The sequence below is a fragment of the Hydra vulgaris genome, chromosome 06 (assembly GCF_038396675.1).
Source record: "Hydra vulgaris chromosome 06, alternate assembly HydraT2T_AEP".
Lineage (NCBI taxonomy): Eukaryota > Metazoa > Cnidaria > Hydrozoa > Anthoathecata > Hydridae > Hydra > Hydra vulgaris.
Window position 1 is genome coordinate 8,397,477 of NC_088925.1, and position 26,523 is coordinate 8,423,999.

The following is a 26,523-nucleotide window of genomic DNA, read 5'->3' on the forward strand; positions in this document are numbered from 1 at the left end:
TAAAGTGAACATGTGACAAAAAGTTCAACAGATTTCTTAGACACTTGTGAATCAATTAAGATTAATAGAAAAGAATGTGTCTATGAGAAGAACGTATACTTACTATAAAAAATTTTGTAAGAACATATATTATATTGAAAAGCACTTTTTTATTTCAATTTATAAATGTTCTACAAGAGTTTGAATTTCCAGACTATTTCTTTTAAAAGTATGGAAGTGACAGGAATATTTATCCTTTGTGGTATGACAAAAAATCCCGTTTGTTTAAGTAATTTTTTGAAATTAATTAAAATATTTTCGTTTAAAAACCTGTTATGATATTTACATAAAGTACGAATTAGATATATTATTTAATGTACATGATAATTTAAATATTCTTTTTAAAATCGTCGTACTCTTATGTCTCTCGTTGTATTTTCTTCATTGCATTTTTCAATTGTATTTAAAAAAAAGCATACTAAAAACTATATTTTGCTGTCTACTGATGATGCAATTTTGGATGGTAATTTTTTCTCGTAATCGAGCATGAAAGTGAAACTTTATTTTTTCATCATTCTTTCGAACTCTGCAAAATAAAGAAATTTTTATTTACTTTAAAAGTTTGAATTTACAAGGCAATATTTTATATAAAGCTAATACGACAGTAAAAACCCATTAAGAATAAATGTACACAGTTATAATAAACTAGAAACTATGATAAAATAATAAACATATTCTACACAATTATAATAAACTATAAACTATGATCAAATAGTATTTTAAACAATTGATCTCAGATGGTTCTTATAAATCAAGAAGTATTTTACAGCTGATGCAAAAATAGCGTACTTAAAAAGTAAGTATATTTAAAATAAGAAAAATGCAATAAAAATATCAAAAAAAATATTTATTTTTATACTTTTATAACATATTAATACTTAGGAATCTATCCATTGTTAGGTAATATCATTTGTAGTCTTCTTAATTGATAGATTTTTAAAATATTTCATTAGCATATTAGTAACTTTTTTTAAATTCTATTATCAATGGATGTGATGAAAAGTGTAACTTGTAACTATGTAATTACTAGTATATATTTACTTACTAGTATATATTTCTTTGTAAGATTAAGATCTGGGGAGTTCTCAAGTCAGTTAAATAGCTGAAAGTTTTTAGTTCAAAATACTTTAATAACCCTCTTCGACATTCAGCACTAGGTATTATAATGCAAAAAAAAAATGTGTGGACCCACCAAAAACAAAAGTTGCAAAGTTGTAGAGATTATTTTTGAGTACATGTAAGTATCTATCAGCATTTTGAATGTTTTTTGGTAAATTCCTAATAACCAACATCTCCAGAAAAACAGCCCAAAATTATTTCAAAACCAGCATACTTTTGCAGTCTAAGTTTTCTTATCATTGAGGTAACTTTTCATATTTGATAGCATTATATATATGTATATACACACATATATATATATATATATATATATATATATATATATATATATATATATATATATATATATATATATATATATATATATATATATATATATATATATATATATATATATATATATATATAGTTAGATAAGTGGTTTTTACTAATTAATTATTGCTCTGTTCTTTAAGAACATTGAGCACTCTATTTGTAAAATACACTAACACAATTTACATATATATAATATATATATATATATATATATATATATATATATATATATATATATTTATTTATTTATTTATTTATAAGTACTAACTGACTTTAGTCTTTAAAGTTAACTAATGATAGTAATGTATTTTAAAAAAATCAACATTTAATTGATGTTTACATAAATAGTTTATCTGAAGTGTTTTGAAAAGTGAATTTTTCTTGCTTTTAAGAAGCCAAGTCATCAACGATGTCATCCTACTTAATACACTTAGCCACAGCGTAATTAATCAACAATATTGACAAGTTAGATAAGCGCTCTTGTCCCATTGACAATATAAGATTTTTGACCAACTTCTATCTACTAAAATTTCGCACACAAAGTAACAATAGTTTGAACTATGAGAAAAAGTCGTTGAGCAATTTTTATGTTAAGATAAACTGCAATAATGGATTTAAAATGAATAACTGGTAAAAAATCCATTGTTTTAACTTTTTAATTAATTTATTATCATCAAATTAGCTTGAAATTTAAAACATAGCATTTCAAATAACTAGAAATTTTGACTGAATAATTTTTCAGCTTTAAGATGAAAAAAAATTTATTATTTTCAATTTTAGATTCCCTTCAGGCTTTTGGCTCTCTTGGGTTGATTGAAATCGCACCGCTCGTACTGCCCTCACTACCGCTCTGCTTGTTATAATCTCTTTATCTTGATTTCCTCATAAAACAGGGTAATAGCCTTGCTTTAAGATCACTTTATACTGATTATAGATTTGTTATGTCAGTATTTTAACTGGAAATTAGAAATGGGTTCCTAAAATATAAAAAAACACACAGAAAGTTAAAACAATTGGAAAATACTTATAAATACAATTAGAATTTTCTTCTCTTTTGAGAGTATTACGCCATTTTTATTTTACTCCACCTGCATATACATAAAGATCAATTGTCTTTTATAAATCTAGATAAGATACATCAAAAAATATTAAGAAAAATTGATTTAAAATAAAACTAATGAAACATAAAGCATTAATTAAAAAAAAGTTAAAAAATAAGGGAAAGTGATGTAACTTAAATTATTTTTCGAGCCTAAGTTTTTTTTTCATAATGCTTAAAATAATGTGAGGGAAAAGTGAAGCATCAGGATAGAGTATGTAAATCGTATCATCAAATTAAAAAAAGTTATAGTATTTATAGATTTAAAATTGTAAAAAAAATATATATATATATATATATATATATATACATATATATATATATACATATATATATATATATACATATATATATATATATACATATATATATGTATATACATATATATATGTATATACATATATATATGTATATACATATATATATGTATATACATATATATATATAAATATATATATATATACATATATATATGTATATATATATTCGTATATATGTATCTATATGTATGTAAATGTAACATGTACATTTTAAATCCTATAATTTATTCGTATGAATAGTGTTATCCTCCTTTAATGCAGTGGTCATTTTGGAACCTTGGAGAGATGATTGTAATAATTAAAAAGCAAAACATGGAACTCTATATAAAAATCATAAAAATAGAAGTTATATACTTCCATTTTCATATTAACGTTTACGTAATGATTTTTTAACGTTTACGTAATGAATTTTTGCTCACAGGTACTTAATACACGGGAGAGGATATTTATTTGTATTTGAAAATCTTTCCCATCCACCCAGAGCTTGTTAAGACTTACCTCCCCGTTTTTTCAATTTTTATCTCAAAACTAAAAATTTAAACTTTCGGTATAAACAAGTCATAAAGAATAAAAAATATAAACTGATTGATAAAAAATTTTTTTATTCTTTTAATCAGGGTTTAAATATTTTTGACCTATAAAACAAATCTCGTAGGTCTCGATTGGTCAAAAATCAGCTTTTAATTCCACTACTAAGTGCATAATAATCCTCACCATAGTATAAATTAACTCATATTATATAACTTATATGCATATTAAATTCAATCGAAATTATGAGCTATTCTTCTACCCCCTTCTAATAAAACAACCCCCACTTATTTGATCTGAACAGAGATTCCCACCACCTGGTTTATTTCCACCGTGCCATGTATTAAGTACGTCAGAATAATTATGATACTTACATAATTTATAATTGAAGTTAAAATTATAAGATGATACAAATATGTAATTATATGTAATACAATCTTTCCAGCCGGCACAGTTTCATTTAAAATCTGTATTGACACGTGTGCGTCACGATACAAACGTAAACCAAAAACACGTTTGTTTCACTGGCAGTTTACCCGAGTTTAACTCGTGTTTTACGATGTTTTAAAGTCAAATTTAAATGGCACGTGTTTTTTTACTGGTTTCACATTTGCTACAAAAACGTAGCATGATATTGTAGTTGGTATAATATTAGACTAATATACTACGTTTCTTTTACGGTAAAACCATGTTATTCTTTTTGTTTTATAAGGTTTTAAACTTGTAATAGAAACTATGCGTAACGAAGTTGTGCCAGCTGGCATATTACACATAACCTATGTATCACTAGTTTGTTATTAATCTTTTATTTAATATTAATCATAGTTAATAATAATAACTTTATAAAGTTTAAATCTTCAACCCCTTTAAAATCTTATATCGTTTAAACCTTTGTAGTCTATCTCTCCATCCCCATCAAGGTCTGCTTCTTGTATCATTTCATCAATTTCTTCATTATTTAACTCTTCTCCTAAAGTTTGCATTGTTATTTTAAGTTCGGCAGCAGTTATTTTCCCGTTTCCATCTTTATCAAATACGTCGAATGCCTAAATTGTTTAACCAGATAAGTTCAGAGGTTTTGATAACAGTTATTTAAACAAATCATTAATAGTGCATCTTTAGAAGAAGTTTCCACATTTATAAAAAAATAATATCAAAATAAAAGTGACATGAGTAAATTATTTTTGTTTACAAACATACATACATACATACATACATACATACATACATACATACATACATACATACATACATACATACATACATACATACATACATACATACATACATACATACATACATACATACATACATACATACATACATACATACATACATACATACATACATACATACATACATACATACATACATACATACATACATACATACATACATACATACATACATACATACATACATACATACATACATACATACATACATACATACCAACAATTAATACATAAAATCAACAATTTCTACTATATTTATAAAAATTTTAAAAATTGTTGAGAAATGATTTTTTTTTTGAACGTTTTCCATAATTGTTGGATTGGAATTTCTTTTTTCACCGCAACTCACGTTAATATTAGTGCAAAATTACATTGCATATTTTTCTAACTAAAATCTTTACTGATTTTTCCCTTATTTTTTAACTTCTGATTAATTTATTATACATTAAAAAAAAAAAAAATTAATTATATTTTTAAATATCAAACTTAAGTTGGTTTGATCTTGTTACTGATTGTGTTAATCTTGTTGTTGATTGTGCTATCTTGTTATTAATTGTGTTAATCTTGTTATTGTGTTAATCTTGTTATTGATTGTGTTAATCTTGTTATTGATTGTGCTATCTTGTTATTGATTGTGTTAATCTTGTTATTGATTGTGCTAATTTTGTTATTAATTGTGTTATTCTTGTTACTGATTGTGTTAACTTTTTTTAGCTTTAATTTTTACAACTCTGATATTTTTCAAATCCTTTTTTTTAATTTTACCAAGTAGACTTGCAAAGTTGCAGTATAATTTGAAGTAAAAAATATTTATGCGTACTTTGATGTTCTAACAGTACAATTTAATAAATTCTCAGCACATGTAAAGTAACTGCTAAATTGGGTTTTTTTATCAGAAATATCTGCTTTTTTAAATGTTGGATTCACTGCATGTCTTCAAATGTTTCAGTCAATGTTGCAATCCTTGCATGTTTTCTAATGTTGCAATCACTGCATGTTTTCAAATATTTTAGTTGCTCCATGTTTTGTAATTGTTATTTCAAATTTTAACCCTTATTTCAGTTTTAAAGCCAAGATGAGGTCCGGTAGAGCGTTTTAGTGTCACTTGATTCCTCTATTAGCTGTAGAGGTTGTAATTTATCCTAATCTAAGTTGTTGATAAGTTCGTTTAGCTCAAAAACTTTTTTCTGTTTTTAGTCAAAGGGTTCATCCTTAATCTTCTGTTTATAATTTTACAAAATGAAAATGTGCCTAAGTGCCAAAGATTTTTTTTTTAATTTGAAATTAAAATTCTAATTAAAAAAAGTTAATATAGGGTTTCTTAAAACTAACTATAAACTTGCTTGGTTTCGTTATCTCTTTGTTGAATTTGAATTGAAGACCAAAAGACCGGATTACTATACCAAATAACATAAAAAAGAAAAATAGATGTTTATTTTTTTTATTGCCTTTCCACGCTGTTTACCATAAAATAATATATTATTATAGTTTTATTAATATATTATATATAAAGTTTTTTTTTCAAAAATAAAAGTTTATTTTAAAAGAAATAGATGTTTTGAATTTAATACGATGCCATTTTTTTTATTAAAAATTTCCTCAACATTTGTCTTTCTTTCGGTAATATTTTGAGCTTAAAAATATTTTTTTCCTTTAAATTTCTGGTAAATATTTCAATGAGGATATAATTTTTGAAAATCCAATCTTGTCACTGCGTTTATGAATTTCATCAACATTAATCAAAATAACCCATACCCATATTTTTTACTGCCTGTTCAAATTGTGAACTGTCGTATTCATCAAAAACTAATTTTGAGCCAATATTCTGGATCTTATAAATCTTTAAACAAATCCTTCAATTCCGTCAACAATAAATTTGCCGTGCATGGGTGCAAAAAAAGACCAATGAATTATTTTTTTGTATCGCTTTTGTAACCTTTAAATTCATTATATACAAATTTTTGAACTGAGAAAAGGCATTATAACTCCAAAATGTAATTTTTTAAACGGTTTCTGGCAGTTCTGGCTCTATAATTACATCAATAAAAGGAATCACGGTTTCTTTTGAGTGCTTTTGATATTGCAGTCACTGTATGTTTCAAATTATGCAATCACGGCATGTTTTCAAATATTGCAGTTACTCCATGTTTTGCAATTGACTGTTGTTTCAAATTTTAACCCCTTATTTCAGTTATATAGCTAAGATGAGATCCGGTAGAGCGTCTAAGTGATACTTTGCAAATGTCATCAATGATATACAGTTGAAGTGAAGATTGAAATTAGAGTCTGGCCGTAGTGAGCGCTTTGTAGTTCATTTTGATTAATGCATTTAAAGTTTTCTGCAAAACCAACACGATAGCTTCATTACAATTTGGTTTTATACATTTATCAATCATTTGATGATATACTTGATTAATTTTTGTATACGCATGATCGAAATAATCACGAACTAGTTCGTATATTTCAAATAATAATTCGTTTATTGACCCAGTCTTAGAAATTTTCTTAATATTGCAATAAATGTTACGACGAGTCTCTTTTGATTAATTTTTTACCCATTTTGCCAAGTTACTTAATAATTTTAATTCTCAATTTCATGCTTCAAAGTCTGAATACTTAGTACATCTATTCTATTATTTTATGTATATTTAGTACAATACTAGCGATGGTTCTTAAAGCACTCGATAAGTGGATACATACATGTGAAACTCAAGTGCATTTCACTGCCTGTCAACAATTAATCAACAAATCAAAACAAAAAAGTTTATCTTAAAGCATCCAATAAACTTCCTTAAGAGGGTAACATTAAGTTAACAAGAATTAACAAGAGTTTAACATAAAGTTTTTCCTTTCACAAATGTTTAAAATTAGATTTTTCCTTAACTTTTCACAAGCTTTAACACTGCCTGATCCTATTTAGTCATGTTCTGCTTATACCATCACTAAGATAAAAAATTTTTCCAACTTGACAATATCACCAGATAACCTTTTTCAGTTACTACAATCTAACAAAAATAACGGTTCACTTTGATTAACGTTTAAACGTATTAACGTCAAGATGGCCATATTTTGTTCTGGAAAACCTTTTAAAGCATTTTTTTTATTCTTTTCGTTAAATTACCTTTAACATGAGGACAAAAAAATATTGTCTTAAATTTTTATATTACTGACAAAACGCAACTTTAAATATAAAATTTGGAAGCAAGTTGTTTTAAAAACAAAAAAATTATAAAACTTTGTTTTGAACAGTCCAAAGTTACATTTTAATAAAAAAATCATAAAATAATTAAATATTTTAAAGTAAAAATTGTGTCCTTATACTATTTCCTTAACTGATGTAACGCAAATTTTCGCATTTTTCTCATAAAAAATTTGTTTTAATTATTTACTTTTGGTTAAAAATCTTTTTTGTCAAGTAAAAGTACATTTACCTTTTTGTTTTAGGCAATTTTTGCCGTTGCAATTTTTTAGAACCTTTTAAAAAATTGCAACTGCATTTGTTCAAAGTATTACGTCTTAAATGTGCTTTATTGAATTTTAAAAACGAGAAATTTGAGTAGTTTTGGTAGTGTCAAGTTGTCTCATAGCTAATATTATAATTTATATGTATGTGACTTTTAGGACCTATAAAGTGTATATTTTAATTATCTATAAGTATAAACAGTCAAAAAACATTTTTTTTAATCACAATTTTTTATGAAGTTTTTGAACTTCCCAGGAAAAAAAGTTCTATTTAATGATCTTTGAAACATGTAGTGTAATACATAGAGAAACATGTATAAAACTATATAGACCTTTTATAGAATTCTATAACATTTCTAAGTATTTTAATAATTTCTATAGAAACTGCTATAAAACTTTCTTTTTTTGTGTAGAAAAAAAAGAAGGTTTTATAGCAGTTTTTATATTTCTAAATAGAGATTCTATTAAAATTCTATAGATTTCCAATAATTTCTGTAAACTATGTTTCAAAGGTTATTAGAAATTCTACAGAACCTTTATTCTTGGAAAGTTTCTGCATTAAAATGAGTAAATTCCAAATGTTCCAGTCGAAAAAATAAATGTTGGATTCCTATTACAAATGTTTTTCTAAAAATAAACACCCTGGTTGTCAATGATTTGAATAAGAAAGAAGCTATCAAATTTTTGACCAAGAATTTGAAACAAAAACTATAATTATTTTGAAATGTTTAGAAAAAAGAATTGCTGAACTGTTTTACTTATAGAATAAAATATTATCGTTATTACTTTTGAAATGCTGATTCATTTTTTTTTTTATATGTCGAATTTATTAACTTTAATGCTAAAAAAAATAAGTCTTTTACGTATGGATATGCTGATTTTAAATTTTATTTCAACTTCTGAAAACAAAAAAAAAACTGAAAACAAAAAAACTCCTAAAGGCACCAACAATTGTACAAAAAAGAATTTAAAATTGATTCAAGAATTTATTATGTCGTACTAAAATGGAAATAAGAAGCAAAATATGTACCAATAGTTTGAAAAAGTACAAAAAAGGTGAACAAAAATTTGACTGAAAACCAGCTAAGTAATGTCAAAAAGCTTTGTTTTCTTAAAAGAAATTGTTTATTAATTTTTTCAGTTGTTCGTTTTTAACTTGAAAACAAAAAAAATTAAAATTTTTCAAATTAAAAAAAAAAATATTTACAATTTACACTTTATTTTGTAAAATATAAAACAAATTCTAGCGTATTTTGTCATTATAAACTAATTAACCAGATACGCTAAAATTTCAGAATTAAATCACCTACTTTTGGGTGATATAATTCTTAAATTTTTTTTTTGGGATTAGTATATGTGTATGTGTGTGTGTGTGTGTGTGTGTGTGTGTGTGTGTGTGTTAGTGTGTGTATACGTATATATATCACATACAAATGATATATATATGTATATATATATATATATATATATATATATATATATATATATATATATATATATATATATATATATATATAACATTTAGCACATATAAAACACCTATTTTACCTTTTTAATATCTTCATTGTTTTCTTCTTTTTTTTGTTTTGCCATTATTTTAACAAAATCTTCAAAATCAATTTTTCCATCATTGTTACCATCAACTTCTTTAATTATGCCATCAATTTCATCACTCGATATTGAAACACCTAAGCCTCTAAAAAGAGTTTCTATGTCTTTTTTAGATATCATGCCACTTCCGTTTTTGTCAATTAGATCAAATGTTTCACGTAGCTCTGCAATAAGTGATTCAGATAAACTTCCCTATACAAGATAAACTTTTCTTTGTGAATAAAATATTTTATCAATTAGTTATATTAATAACTGAAAAACGCTTTGAATGAATTTAATTTTTATTTCAATTTCTTCTCCTAATTTTTTTATAAAATCTTTTTAATATTGCTTTTTGATCCACATATAACAGGCAATACGCGTTATTAGTTTATAATGTAATACACTTTGACGCAAATTTGTTTTTACATAAATATAAATTTTTGATGAGCTGATCATAGAGTGCCTGTAATAATACATAACTTGTCATTAGCTCAAACTTTTAGTCAGTGACTTCTTATTTTATTAGTACCTGACATTTTTTGGTAGTATTAAAAATGCTGCAACTTTTATGATTTGCAAATTGAGATAATGACAAAAGTACTTTTTTTAGAAAGCTGTAAGAGTATGCGTAAAATCTGATAAGGCCAGAAAGACAGTTAACAATACAGAAAATATTTAAAATTGAGATAAAACAAAAGCAATCGAAACGAAAGTGTTAGAGAGAGAGGTTGTCAATTAAGAAAAAGAAAACCTACCCTGGGTATACAATCTTGTTATGACATTGCTTTAATAGACTGCAATTTTCTCTTTCCAAATTTTACTTTCTTAAGTATTCTCAAGGACGTCAAACACTACCTTTGATATGGGCGAAGAGAAGGTTTCACAAGAGCATCAATGGATCGTAAAGTCATTTTATCTAATAGTTATTCAAAATAAGCCGAAATTTATATTTAAGAATTCTAAATTGGTACATCTCTGTGATATCTCTTTATGATCGATTGGTGCTTTTGCAAAAGCATCTTATCACCTTAAAAAAGAGTAGTGTTTTACACCCTTGATAACGATTGAGAATAGAAATAATGGGATTAAATTTGAGTGTCTCAAACATTTTTTTCTTTCATGCAGAAAAAATACTGTTGGCCATACAATAAAAATTTGTCCAACTGTTTTATAAAGGGACAATACAAGTAGCATAAAAGTAATTCAAAGCAGAGACCTTTTAAAACGAAACATTAAGCAAATAAATAAAAACAAAAACTAAACAAAAGTTTTACGAAATGGCATTTGATGCCATTTTCATTTGCAGTTGAACTTTTCTGTTCTTTAATAAAAAATTTTTTGAAACATTATAAACTATGCAGTGAAGACAATAAATTTGGCAGTTTGTTTTCTGTAAAGCAGCAAGATCTCACATAAGATCTATTTTAAACAGATACCCTTACATTTACTTACTTATTCTCTCAGTTAAAAACGTAAGTGACGCTAGAAAAAAGTTTAAACATATTCCTTAGTTGATTTGAGGACGTCGCTATAAAAAGTATAAACGCAGATGATGATGTCAAACAGAAAAGTTCAACTGCAGATGAAATTAATTTTTTAATAAAAATTGTTCATCTAGATTGAACAGAAGATGCTTACAACAATCACAAAAAAGTATTCAAACCTAGCACAACCTGCAAAAATTTATTTTTAATCTCCCGGTAGTAGTGTGTATAGTGAGTTGCTATTTTCAGGAGCAAGTATAATTTAGGATAAAAAACGCGATCGTTTCTTAAGTAAATTTAACATCAGCCTCTATATTGTAACATCAGTCTCTATATTGGACAATTTAATTACAACTGACGTTTTTAACTTATCTTTAAAAAAAGGTATTATTAAAAGTGACGTCTCTGATCACTTTCCCATTTTTTTCTCCATAAACAAAAACATCAAAAAAATTCTACACCATAATAAACCTTTCATCAAACGTTTTTTTACGAAAACGAATTGCTCTGCTTTTAAGGAACAATTATCTTTACTTCATTGGAAACGTATAGATTCTAATGATGCTAATTTAGCTTATAATTCGTTTTTAAAAACATTTTTTGAAATTTATGATATTAATTATCCTAAACATAAAATACTAAAAAAAAAAAAAATATTTCACGTCACCATGGATTACAAAAGATCTCAGAAAAAGTTCTAAAGTTAAGCAAAAGTTGTATATAAAGTATTTAAAAACGAGAACATTAGAAAGTAAAACAATTTATAAGAATTACGCTAAAAAATTTGAAATGCAAAGAAAAAATTTACTAGAAAAATATAAAGATAATTCAAAGCAAACATGGCAAGTTTTAAGAGAAATTACAGGCAGTAAGAAATTGAAAGCTAGCTCTTTACCTAAAGCTATCAAAATTGATAATAAAATATTTGATGATCCAGGAGTGGTAGCTAATAAAATGAATGAATTCTTTACTTCAGTTGGACCAAATTTAGCAAAAAAAATTTCAAACACAAACAAAACAATAAACAGATGTAGTTTTCCTTTAATATCTTATCTAAATTCTTTTGAATTGTCTTTTGATGAATTTGATAGAGCTTTTAAAATGCTAAAGTTAAATAGAGCAGTCGGTCCTGATGATATCAATGGAAACATTGTCATTGATTCATATGATATCATAAAAAATATCCTTTTTAAAATATTTAAATGTTCAATTCAACAAGGAATTTTTCCTGATGAATTAAAAATAGCTAGAGTTTCACCAATATTTAAAGGTGGAGACTTACTTAATGTTAGTAATTACCGTCCAATATCTGTTCTCTCTGTTTTCTCAAAGATTATAGAGAGAATTCTTTATAATAAAATTTTTAATCATCTTTCTCAAAATAATATCCTATACAAAAATCAATATGGGTTTAAAAAAATAACTCCACTGAACACGCTATACTCCAAATAACACAATATATTACTGAATCATTTGAAAGTTCCAAATTTACTTTAGGCATTTTTATTGACTTGTCTAAAGCCTTTGATACGATAGATCATAAAATTCTTTTTAAAAAACTTAAATATTATGGAATCTCTGGCAATGTTTTGAAGCTTTTAAAAAGTTATTTAAGTAATAGAAAGCAATTTGTTCACTATAACGTATCATCGAAATCAAACTTGTTAGATGTAACATTCGGAGTTCCTCAAGGGTCTGTCCTAGGACCTCTTCTATTTCTCATTTACATAAACGATCTTTATGAAGCATCTAATTTAATGACAATTATGTTTGCTGACGACACGAATTTTTTTCTCATAGTAACATAATTACCCTATTTCAAAGTATGAACATAGAATTAATTAAAATTTCAGAATGGTTTAAATTAAATAAGCTTTCTCTTAACATTGAAAAAACAAAATGGTCTCTTTTTCATCCATACTACAAAAAACATCTTCTACCAAGCGAATTGCCTGCTCTTTTTATAGATGACATTCAAATTAAAAGAGTAACGGCTAAAAATTTTTTAGGGGTTTTTATTGATGAAAATCTGACATGGAAAAAACACATTGAAAACTTATCCTCTAAAATTTCTAAAAGTATAGGAATACTATTTAAAATAAGAAGCATGCTAAATAAACATACTTTAATTCAGCTTTACCACTCTTTTATTCATTGCCATCTAAACTATGCTAATGCGGCTTGGGGTAGTGTAGTAAAACTAAATTAGAACCACTTTATCGCCAACAGAAACATGTTGCACGACTTATTAATTTTAAACATCGATTTTATCATGCTAAGCCTCTTTTAAACGAAATGAATATTCAACGAAAACGAAATGTATATCAACTTAATATTTTTAATGTATTGTGTTTTATGTTTAAATGTAAGTCTCGCACATCTCCAATTTCTTTTCACAATTTATATTCTTTAAAAGTTAAAAATAAATACAATTTGCGTAATGAAAATTTTATTCTTTAACCTGTTTTCAAAACTAATTTTGGTAAATTTTGTATTTCATTTAGAGGAGCATTTTTATGCAACAAAATAGTGTTAAAACTTTTTGATTTCTCTCATGAATGGAACTTTTTCTTATTTAAAAGAAAATAGAAAGAAATTCTTTTCTCAGTTGAAAACATTCTGATATATTTTTAAGTTTGTTTTGTTTTTTATTAATACTCTTAGGAAATATTTTATCGTAATTTATATATACGAAATCTTTTATCTTAACTTATATATATATATATATATATATATATATATATATATATATATATATATATATATATATATATATGTATGTATGTACGTATATATATATATATATATATATATATATATATATATATATATATATATATATATATATATATATATATATAATATATATATATATATGTATGTATGTACGTATATATATATATATATATATATATATATATATATATATATATATATATATATATATATATATATATATGTAATATGTATATATATACGAAATCTTTTATCTTAACTTATATATATATATATATATATATATATATATATATATATATATATATATATATATATATATATATATATATATATATATATATATATATATACGTATATGTGTATGTGTATTTGTGCGTATTATTTGTATGTGTATATATATATATTGATGTGTAAGTATATTTATTTACATGTTTGTGTGTTTAAATATGTATAGATAATTATATTTTTATTTATGTGTGAATATTTGTCTATGAATTATTAAAAGATTATTTATTATTTAAAATCTGTTTAGGCGGTTCTCGATGACGAGATCTTATGATCTTCTGCGGGTATCCGCGTTCTTGTTGTAAATATATATATATATATATATATATATATATATATATATATATATATATATATATATATATATATATATATATATATATATATATATATGTTGATTTTTTTTGTTAAACAGCAACATAAATGAAATACAAAAAAGTAATAATAATAAAAAAATAAATAAAAAAGTTAAATAGAATTTCAATAAACTTTTGAAATATATGGCCTATAGAAATTCAATTGACCTTTTATAGAATTTCTATAGAATGTCTATTAATTTCTATAGAAATTGCGATAAATAATTTAATAAAATAATTTCTATAGAAATTCCTTATATTATTTTATTAAATTATTTATCGACAAATGCTAAAAAAATCATAAGTTATGATATATTTCATTTATCATAACTTATGATATTATTATCGTATTTAATAAACTGATTTTTTTGTTAAATAAAACATTAGTATGAATAATAGAATCTAATCTAAAAATTTGGCATTGCTAAAGCGCATTTTTCATTTGTAAATCTGTTACGAAAAATTTAATTGTTAAAAAAATTTAATTTCCGTACAACTGTTGATTATTCAAAAAAATAAATTCAATTCAAGCCCAAATCAAAATAAATTTGTATTAATTCTAGATGAATGTTAAGAGATATTGAATTTTTAAATGATTTTTTCAATATCTAATTATTAAAAGGTTGAGTCCGTTCGCACGCACTTGCGAATTGACTTTATCTTATTAAAGTCTATTTGCACATTAGATAAAAAAGTTAAATTTTTTTATAATGAAAGTTAACAAAAAATAATAATTTTTATAATAATAATAATAAAAAATAAATAATAATAATAAATAAAAAGCCATGCCAAATTTTTAAAGCATGAGATTGAAAAAAACTGAGGAACGGAAGTTTCAAAATAAACTACTAACACATTTAAAGTAAAACAATAATAATAATTTAATCAAGTAATGACAGTCAAAAAGTAATGAATGTCAAAAAACATTAAAAAGAAAAAAATTGTAATTTATTAAAATGATTTAATATTTTTTTAAATATTTCAATTTTTTTTTTCCGATTTTCAAATTGCTTCAATGGCATATCTCATTGAAGCAATTTGAAAATCAAAAAAAATCTTGCACCTTCATGACAAAAATCCATCATGGAACTACAATCAAGTCCCAAAAGCTGCTAGAACTCCTATACATACTGTTGGAAGGGTTATAAAACGAAGTAAAAAAGATTTTATCTATCAAAGGATCAGGAAGAAAATTTTTTTTAACAATAAATCAATAATAAATTAGATTAGTTATTCTTTTGAAAGAAATCCAGATTTGTCTAAAAGAGAAAGAGCTATAAAGTATAAAGTTTCTGATTTTTTGGTAAAGAAAGTGAAGAAATACTACAATTTCAAGTCTTTCCGAACAATCAAATACCCAAACTGTTCTGATAAACATAATTCCTCTGCCAAAATACGAGCACAAAAACTTTACTACAGAAGTTTTGACAAAATTGAATGGCTGCATTTTGATGGACAACATGGCTTACATAAAATGTGACTTTAATCAACTTCCTGGTGACAAATATTAAACTTCAATTGTTTGAAGCAGTGTAAGTAATATGCATAAATACAAACTTTTGGGCAAATATGGCGAAAAATTGCTTTTATGGCAAGCAGTTTGTAGTTGTGGAAAAAATAGTAGAGCATTAGTGACTTCATAAACACTGACATCAGAAATTTATATTCAAAAATGCCTTCAAAAGCGACTTTTGGCACTCATTTGATCTTTTTTTTTGGCTTGACTTTGTTTCGTGCCATTATGCTAAAAGACTTTGGAGTGGTATAAATTGAAAAAGGTTAATTTTGTACCTAAAAAGCTCAATCCACCAAACTGCCTACAATTCCGCCCCATCGAAAAATATTGGAGTATTGTCAAAAAATATTTGCGAAAAACAAGCAAGACTTTTAATTCAGTACAAGAATTGCTCAAGGCATGGTCAACCATAAGCAAGAAAATTACAATAACAGTTGCGCAGAAATTAATAGGCACCATCACCAGTAATGAAAAATTATTTTTTAATAAAAGATATTGGTAAAAAACAATAATATTTAATAAAAATATTTTTGAAAAGATTTTCAATTCTCATTTTTTTCGATCTCATGCTATAATATAAGTTATGCATTTTTAAAGCAATTTAATCTAAAGAAATAATAAAAAATTAAAATTACCTAATATAATTAAATTTTCACTTTAAAAAAAAAAAAAATAGCAAAAAAAATGCAAAAAAAAAAAATAATAATAAATAACGTGCCAATTGATAAATAAACTTTGAGAAGATCTTTTTTTTAATTAAAAGATTGCTTGCATAACTCCACTACACCTATTCCTAAATAGATGTACACTTCACTGCGCAAGATTACTTCAATTTAAAAAACTAAATTTAAAAAATCTTCCCTTTTTTTATTAAACATGCGAATAGACAATAAGTAAATCTAGTGTCTGTTCACGCGTAAACGTGCTTTATTAAAAATAAGAATTTAATGTTATGATAAATAATGAAATAAATAAAAAATTGAAAACTGAAAACTTAATGACTAGTTTATACTTTTTTTATCGAATTGATATTTTCTCGCAAAACATGGAAGTGAAATTTCTAACTTTTGTTTTAAAATTTCAATTTTAAACTTTTGTTTTAATGTTGAAAATTCCAATTTTAAACTTTTGTTTTAAAGTTGAAAATTCCAATTTTAAACTTTGGTTTTAAAGTTGAGAATTTCGATTTTAAACTTTGGTTTTAAAAAGTATTTAGATTAAAAACTTGATGTTTTGAAAAAAATAAAACTGACATAATAATAGTTTTTTTTTAAAATAATAGTCTAACAGCAAATCATATAAAACGCAACTCTAAAGCAAAACATTTAATATTTTCATCTAATTAATACTGAGAATGCTCGTTCATTTCTAAACAAACGTGAAAACTTTTTTCGTTTATTCCGGCGCAGTAAGCATTGTATCTCCTACTAAAATAGTAAATAACTTATTATTCTGGTTATTATTACTAAAATAGGACAATTAATAAAACTAATAGAATAATAATTAATTTGATAACCATTGAATATTTTAAAATAATTTTTACACAGAGCATTGTATATTGATTTTTGTTCATATTCTAAAAAATCTTAAATATTAAGAAAACCGGAGTTTTTTTCTTCTTTTCCGAACAATTTGGTTTACCGATAATAAAAAGTTATAAACCGGTAGTTTTCCTTACTGATCATTGAAGAAAGTTTATTTATTATATCATTTTATTTTTCATAACTATTAATAACAAAGGTTTTAAACCTGATTTTTTTATACAGTTCACACCTGTAAAAATGAATTGAATAGTCTTCTACTAGGGTAAGATACTTCAATTCGTTGGTAATTCAATTGGTAGATTTAGATTTAAAATTAATACATTTACAATTTTAGCTACTTTACAATTCTAGATAGTCTAATCTACAGAAACCTAGGTAGTAAATCTACAACTGGTACATTAACAATTCTAGGTAGCCAGAATATTTTTTTATTTATAATGTCAATGTCAATTTGTTAAATTAAATGTCAATTTGTTGCATAAAATTTGTCTTAAATAATAAAAAATAAAACTACTACGCAAAAACCTATTTTGACTTTTTTGAACATATTTATATTGAAGTTATTCCATCAAGTTCTAAATCAGAAGATTTGTTAAAAAAATATTTTTAAAAAGCTTTTACTTTAAAAAACCCAAAAAGAAAAAATCAAGAAATGATGCAATATTTGAACAAATAAACGCCACCTCTCTGGCTAATATTGACCGTAAAATTTTAAAAAGTTTTTTTAGAAAATCACAATGAAGAAGAACCATATGTTATATTAAATGTTTGTCCAAAGATTTATATTTTATTGAAATAGAACTTTTGTTGTCAGATTTTACACTGGAAAAACTTACTTGCACAATAAAAGAGGAATTTACTATTCAAAGAAATGCAACTTTATTGGTTACCAAGTTATCAAATGTACTTACTTATCCGAAATAATAAGGACATTAAACGTCTTAAAAGTAGAGCTGAGATTTTTCAATTGAAATGAAAGAAATCTAAAACTATTTTTTTGCAATGTTATGCTTTTTCTCAAATTAAAAAATACCTTTTTAAATATTGTTTTAAAAGTTCGTTTACACCTTAGTACTTGTAAAGTAATGTTTTTTTATGGCACTCCTAATAAACTCAGCTTTATTGTTAAGTTCAATGCAATTGTGGTTTTATAGAGGGTTTACTAAATCAATTTTTAATTGTTTATCTATTTGTTTAAAAAACTTTGCTTTGTCAAAGTACAAAAATTGTTTAGTGTACCACATGTTGTAACAATATTGACTGTGTGTTTAACTGTTGTATCTAATCTCTTTTAAAGACATTGAAATCAAACTTTCAATCTTCCAAATGCATTCTCAATTATTAATCAACATTTACTAAATGATGCGTTAAAATGGACTTCTTCTGTTTTTAAATTTTTACAATCTGAGTAAATTTTCAAGGGAATAAGTTAAATCACCGAGAATAAGAGGACCGAGTTCTATATTATCAACTTTTTTTACATAAGTTATTGGGTAAACACTTGAATTGTGAGATTTGCCAATCCACCATACAAAAATATTTTTGAAAAAGTGTTTGCTATCTGCCAATCCCTTTAAAATAATAGAGTGATATTGTTTTCATATATATAATCATCTATATAAGTATATATAATCCTCTGAATTTTTATAAAGACTCTTTATTCTTATGTGGGGTCCATCTACTGCTCAAATTACTTGTGGAAACCATATAGTTCAAAAAAATTCCCTTGGATAGATAATTAAAGCCTGCTTTGGACATACGTTTTGAACCCAATCGTCGTCGTTCCAATAATAATTGTACCAAAAGTTTTGACTACGAGGTTTAGTCCAAGACTTTCGGTGAACAGAATAATTATAAGCATTAATACATTTTATCAATATGTGTTGTAATTGCAGTCTTTTTTTTTCTTGAAATATACAAGAATAGTCTTTTTTGAGAGCGCCATTTTTAATGTGGAGATTAAAACGTGAACGCAAGAAAACTGAAAACGTGTTTTAATATAAAACTAGTTTTTCTTTAAAACAAGTTTAGTTAAAAACAGCATTTAGTGTGAACGGGGTATAACTTCTTAGGATTTGATTTAAAAAACGAGGTTTAAAACAAAAACAAAAAAAAACAAGTAAACTTTGGGAAATTTTTTCACCAAGTTTTTCTATTCCTATTCATTTCATGTTTAAATAGTTAAATGAGTTTAAATTTAAGAGTTTTTTTATTGCACTAATAATTTTTTTAATGTAGTTAAAATTTTTCTCGCCCACACCGAAGTATAACACAGAACAGAAATAAGATAGAAAAAAGTTATTTAAAAAAAAAAAAAGAAAAAATATGTGTGTTTTGACAAAATACATAAATACTCAAAAATACAATCATAACAAAGGTTTTGATTATATCTAAAGTTAAGAAATTAAATTATATAATTCAAGCTAGAAATTGACAAATATGCATTAACGTAGCATCAAACATAAAGCATAAAAACAAAATTTCCCGACAGAATACAAAAATATCCTGGCTAGAAGTACACAACTTTGGTGCTACCAAAATATGATGTTGAGATTTTTTTTTGCGTTACTACGAACATTATTAGTTAAAAAAATATAAAACAGAAAAGCGTAAAAAAAAAAAAAAAAATACAACTGTAAAGAGTTATTCTTTTTTTAGTTGGCAGAACAGAATAAAAACTGCAAAATGTCAGAAATCCATATTCACTAACTAATGTTAAATGTCAGAAAACAGACCGCCGTGTTCAGCAGAATGTTATTTTTGCCGCCGGGAGTCATTTCTGAAATGAGAAATGTCTTATTTTTTTATAATATATAATTTTTTTATACAGTTTTTTAATTAATTAGAAAAAAATATAATTTTTTAAATCTTTTGAAATAAAGATTTTTTTGAGAAAAGGTCAATTTTAACTGCCTAGAGTTTTCTGAAAACAATATTTTGAAAAAAAAAAGAGGATAAAACAAAAAATATGGTTGATGAGTAAGAACAATTGACAGTTTAAAATTATATAAAACATTTGCATTGTTCCCAGACCCGTTTTGACATCTTACCTTTGGCTGGGTGGGAACATTTTAAATACCACCATAGAACTCACAGTATATGTACTGAAATATAAACAACCCATGAAAACTATAAAAAGTAGAGCAATCAGGCACTCGCTGACTAGGTTAATCGTACAAACCAAAAACGCTAGTATGGGTCTCAGAATAATTTAAATATGTTATATGTTATTTTTTATTTACATTTGCATTTCTTTTACCTGCTTTAAAAAACTTCATTTTTCTTAAAAAGTTGATGGCATTTTTTCGAGGATACTTAAATGTAATATATAACTTAAATCTATCTTTAAAATCAGATCGAATAGAGATTGAACAATTAATAAATTAAATCAAATTAATTGTAAAAAAAAATTAAATAATAAAAACTATGTACCATAACTACAATTCCAGCAGAAAATTTTTTTTTGCAAAACAAAATCCTTATACTTTGGTCGTTTTCGATTTACAAAATTATAAAAACATTTTAAGGAACACTGTTATTTCCAGTTAGTTGTTGCTTCTATAATTAATGCAACGGAGTAAAGGTTTTCATTATTTATAAAAAGAATAAACCAAGCTTGTTTATAATTAATGTGATAAAGTATAGATATTCTTTATCATTCATTTAAAATCTGCCGGATGATTGAAGTGTGCAATGCAAAAAGATATGTGTTTGGATCAGTTCTAGTGTAACTAATCCTATAAATGATATTTGCCTTAACAAAGTTAAATGTTTTTTGAAATAAAACTAGCAATATTTTATTGTTCACTGATCAAAATGTTAAAATAAAAGTAGAAACAAATAACAATAATAAAAAATAAAAAACACCAAAGAAAGGAAAACTACACCCCATTATAAGTTGATGTTAAAGTCTGAAACTAACCTCTATTTTTTATACACAAGTTTAAAGGAGAATCTTAAACTTTTATGATTGTTATTTTTTTGGCCAACGTAAAAACTGGTATCGCTTTTATCCTACTTCAACTGCCGGCCACACAACAAGATACGCAGAAAACAAGTTCAATTGCCGGCCACACAACAAGATACACAGAAAACAAGTTCAGCCCATTAAAGAGCATTTTAACTTGCCGCGATTCGTAATCAAACAAAATTTATTTAGTGTAAAATATGTTAAAATGAGTTTCATTTTGACTTAGTTTTATGCAAGAAATTTACCAGCCATTGGGGAAGAGCTCTAGTCTGAAAATCAACAGGTTTGAGATTCAATGTTTGCCATATAAGCAAATATATAGCTTGCCATGTGATATGGAAAATGACCTTGTTAAATGCTTTTCCGCATTTTGTAACATTTGAAATGTTTTTTCAGCGATTTAGGATAAACTGCTACTTGAGATTTTTAATGGGTTTAACTTTAAGTCTGTTTTTGTTTCTGTGTCCTAGATAAAATATAGATTGGTTTATACAATATATATTTTATATTTATTTATACAATATATATTTTAATATACAATATATATATTATAATACTTTATTTATGCAATATATATTTTATAACTTTATTTATTTTATTTAATTACTTTTATAACTTTAAAAATTTACATACATACGGTAAACGGGGTATTGGAGTAAAATGGCGTTTTGCAAATACACTCTTTAAAAAACGCAATACGAAATGACGCCATCTTGAGGTAGTGTCTACTTTTCACAGACGTTATAGTAACAAGGTAAATATAAATTTTTGAATCTATTTTTTTCATAATTTTTTAAACTTCAACTTAAGAAACTGGTAATTTAAAATTAAAGTTTTGAACTTAAGCTTTTATTGTATCTGAATAATACTTTATCGTTGACAAATCTTCAATTTAAAAATAAAATCTGTTTCGATTATAATGCATTTTATTGTGCCACACTACAATCGGATAAAATAGAGTAAGTCACTGCTGTTGGTATTACACCAATCTCATTGTCTTAGAACTAACCCATATCTTAACAAAAATTAACTTTTCTAAATTTATACCACTCCGAGGTTCTCTTAGCAAAGTGGCACAAAGCTAAGTCGGGTCAAAACAAACCATGTTTAGCGTGGAATCAAATAAGTGGCAAAGTCGCTTTTCAAGACACTCTTGAATAAAAATTTTTAATACCAATGTTTATGTTGCCACAAAAGCTCTACTTTTTTTCCGCAACTATAAATTGGTTACCATAACAACATTTTTTTTATTATATTGATCCACAAGTTTATATGGGTCAGGGTAGCAACACCAGTTTTTGCCATTTTTTTAATGAGGTATAATAACATCTGTCCAACAACATCTGAAATTTCATTAATGTCTAACAAGATTTTATTGGTGTCTAAAAACACCTGTACAAAAATTAAGTTGATATTACAGATGTAGTTACATCTTTTAAATTACCAAAGTGTAATAACATCTGTGCAACTAAATTTTTGGATTTTACAGAAGTAGTTACAACTTTTAAATTATAAAAGTGTAATTACATCTGTGCTACTACATCTGTAGATTTTAAGATGAAGTTATTTTTAAGATGAATCAACTAATAATGCATTATTTTGAACATATGCTATTACATATAGAAATATTTTACTACATCTAGAGAAATTTCTACCAGATTTTATAGGACTTGGAGAAAATCTACCCGATATAGTTACATCTTTCTTAAGATAATGTTAGGGGTTGTTGAATTTTCAGATGATGTTGGACAGATGGTGTTATTAGAGTAAAAAAAAATACAGATATTCTTGGACAAAATAGTAAAGGTGATCTTCGACTACTCCACAAATGTTGTTGGACAAATGTAGTAATCTTTTACCGTTGTCAAAGATTATTCAAATTATAATTATTAAAATGTCATCGAAGCAAATTAAAAGTCGGAAAAAAATCTTGCGCGTTCATGGAATGTGAATCAACCTTCATGATAATAAAGGAAATTAATAATGGAACTACAATCGAGTTTCAAAAGCAACTGAAATGTCTATATTTACTCCTGGAAGGATTATAAAAAATATAAGAAGATTTTTTCCATAAAACTATAGGATCGGAAGAAAATTTTTTTAACAATAAATCAATGGTAAATGAGATTTATTTTCTTTTGAAAGAAATCCAAGCTTGCCTAGTAGAATAAGAACTTAAGGTACAAGGTTTCTGATTTTTTGGTAAGAAAAGTGAAGAAATGCATCAATTACTAGTCATTCTTAGCAATTAAATATTCAAATTGTTCTGACAATCAAACTCTGCGAAAAGCCAGAAAGAAGGTTAAAAAAATTTAACATCCATGGTTTGACAAAAATAAATATCTGCATTTTGATGGACAACGAGACTTACATAAAGTGTGATCTAAGTAAACTTCCTGGTGAAAAATATAATACTTCAACTTTTTGTAGCGGTGTAATCAAGTATAAAGATAAACGGTAAAAGATTACTACATGTTACATGATTTCTACATGATACATGGTGTTACACGTTACAAGATTACTACACGTTATTAGACATGGCAAAAACTGACGTTGTTACCTAACCCTTTGACAACTACTACTATTACTTGATTAAAAGATTGTTATTGTTTTTTTCTTAATATGTTAGTAAATTTTTTGTATGTGTTTTCTCATTTTTTTTCAATCTCCTACTTTTTAGCTTTATCGTATTTATTCTTAGAAAACTTCATCAACTAGTTTTTTTTCCTTAAATTCTTTAAGAGTTTTTCTTTGTTCCCTTGATGAGTTTTGACCTTTTTTTTGCCCATTTTGAATTCTTTTAAAACATTCTTTTTTTGCAAATTTAATTTTTTTCCAAAAAATTCTCTTGATAAGAAACCTCTTGAACTGGGAGAAGTTCAGTCTGCAGCTAACCAATGCCAACCAATTAATAGATAGTAAAGACATGATATAGAAATAATTTCATGCGATCCGAAAATTGATTTAAAAAAAATATTTGATCTAGATGCAATTTCTAAAAACGCCAATATTAAAGAACCTGACGCTTTGTATGATATATTAAAACCGCAGCAGATTATTAATCGCAGAATTCTATCAGAAAGATGCGCTAAATAAATTGGGAACTCAAAAAATGGCTGTAATCATAGATAAAGAGGGAATCAATTTAAGTAGAGTATCCAATTCTGTTTTTGAGGTGGAGAGGTCATGAGCTTAATCTAGTAAAAAGAATTGAAAAAAAACTTCGTTAAATAACCTGCAAAAAATGTCTACAGATTTGTTAAAAGAGAAGACCTGTTTATTTATCCCTATGGACTTAGCAAATATATTTGTAGACTTAAGTACAAAAGTTAGAAACCACATCCGCGAGAAAATTAAGCCAAACGATAATAAAGTAGCAAATTATGAAAAAAGAGTCTAGCAATTTAGATTTATTGACAGAGAACAAATAAAATAATAATGCTACCGACAATGTTTATGACTTATTAACAGGACGATAGTTACTGACATACTTAATGGTATCAATAAAGTAAGAAAGCAAAAAATGAAAAAAGTTTGATCTTCGTAGTAACACCCAGCGAAAAAGCGCACATGGGATACGCGTGGATTTTTTCCATATGTAACCCATGGGATTATTATTTTGTCCCATGTGGGTTTCATATGGTAAATCCCACATGGATTCCATATGGGAAATCCCATATGGGATACGCGTGGGTTTTTACCATATGGGGATTATTATTTTGTCCCATGTGGGTTTCATATGGTAAATCCCACATGGGTTTTGTGTGGTAAATCCTACATGGGATATAGGTGGAAAATACTACATGTTATAGATCTTAAATGCCACATATTTTAATCCAAATGGTATAAAAGTAGTCAATACTAGACAAATGAAAGTCCGAATGCTTCTATGATAATTTTTAAAGTTCTTTTAATTTAAAAATTACTTAAATAGTAATTTAAAATTAATCATCGAAGCTTTCAGAGAGGCTTAACTTAATCTGGTATTTGCTACTTTATCCCATTTGGTATTCAAAATGTGTAGCATTTTTGATCTTTTACATGTGATGTTTTTCACCTATAACCTATGTGGGATTTACCATAAACTATTATGACGAAATTTTATAAAATTAAAAAACGTGTTGCAAAATGAATTTATTTTAAAATAAATGCTATTAATCAATACACCCAAAATGAATATTAAAAAAAATTATTTTTTCTTTTGCGATTTACACGCCGTTTTTTGTCGATTGAATTAAATCGCTTCGGCTTGCAGAATACCAAAGTTTTTAGTATCTAAAAAAATACAAATATATTTATATATATTAGTATTTATACTTTTTTTCTAAAAAAAAAATAAATATATATATATATATATAGAGAGAGAGAGAGAGAGAGAGACAGAGAGAGAGAGAGAGAGAGAGAGAGAGAGAGAGAGAGAGAGAGAGAGAGAGAGAGAGAGAGAGAGAGAGAGAGAGAGAGAGAAGAAAGAGAGAGAGCAATTTTAATAAGGAACCTTATTAGTCGAGCAATTTTAATTATTAGCCAGGTTGAAGTCATTAGTGACTAATTTATTACTTACAATGACTAACGTATTATGGGTAATTAAACACATATTATGCGTAACGAGCTTGAACACATGAGGAGAATCCTGAAAAAAAGTGATCAATTAGGATAAGTAGTTAAACAAAAAAACAAAAACAAAAATGTAAAAACCTACTTTTTCAATGATGTAGACGTTGGGTGCAATAGCCACTGGATGCAAAAGTATCTTTACTTTTTCGTCACACACACGGCCTTCTATAATAACAGGCCTTGACATCGCGAAATGCCGTAAAAACTGAGGGCCGATTAAACTTTCACTTTTACTTATATTGATATATTTTTATATTAGGTAGGGTGTAATGGCAGTCTGTTTTCTAATAATAATCTCTAGTAAA

At 25.5% G+C, this 26,523-nt stretch overlaps 1 protein-coding gene across 1 annotated transcript; it reads right to left on the bottom strand.

Annotated features, from left to right (window-relative positions):
- Window positions 1-261: 261 nt before the first annotated feature.
- Window positions 262-21,206, bottom strand: LOC100211011 (calmodulin). The gene is made up of 4 exons (XM_065799141.1): window positions 21,067-21,206; window positions 9,666-9,920; window positions 4,310-4,466; window positions 262-565 (listed from the first exon to the last, which is right to left on the bottom strand). The coding sequence occupies exons 1-4, from the start codon at window positions 21,067-21,069 to the stop codon at window positions 540-542; spliced, it is 441 nt and encodes a 146-aa protein (XP_065655213.1). The 5' UTR covers window positions 21,070-21,206; the 3' UTR covers window positions 262-539.
- Between the last annotated feature and the right edge of the window lie 5,317 nt (window positions 21,207-26,523).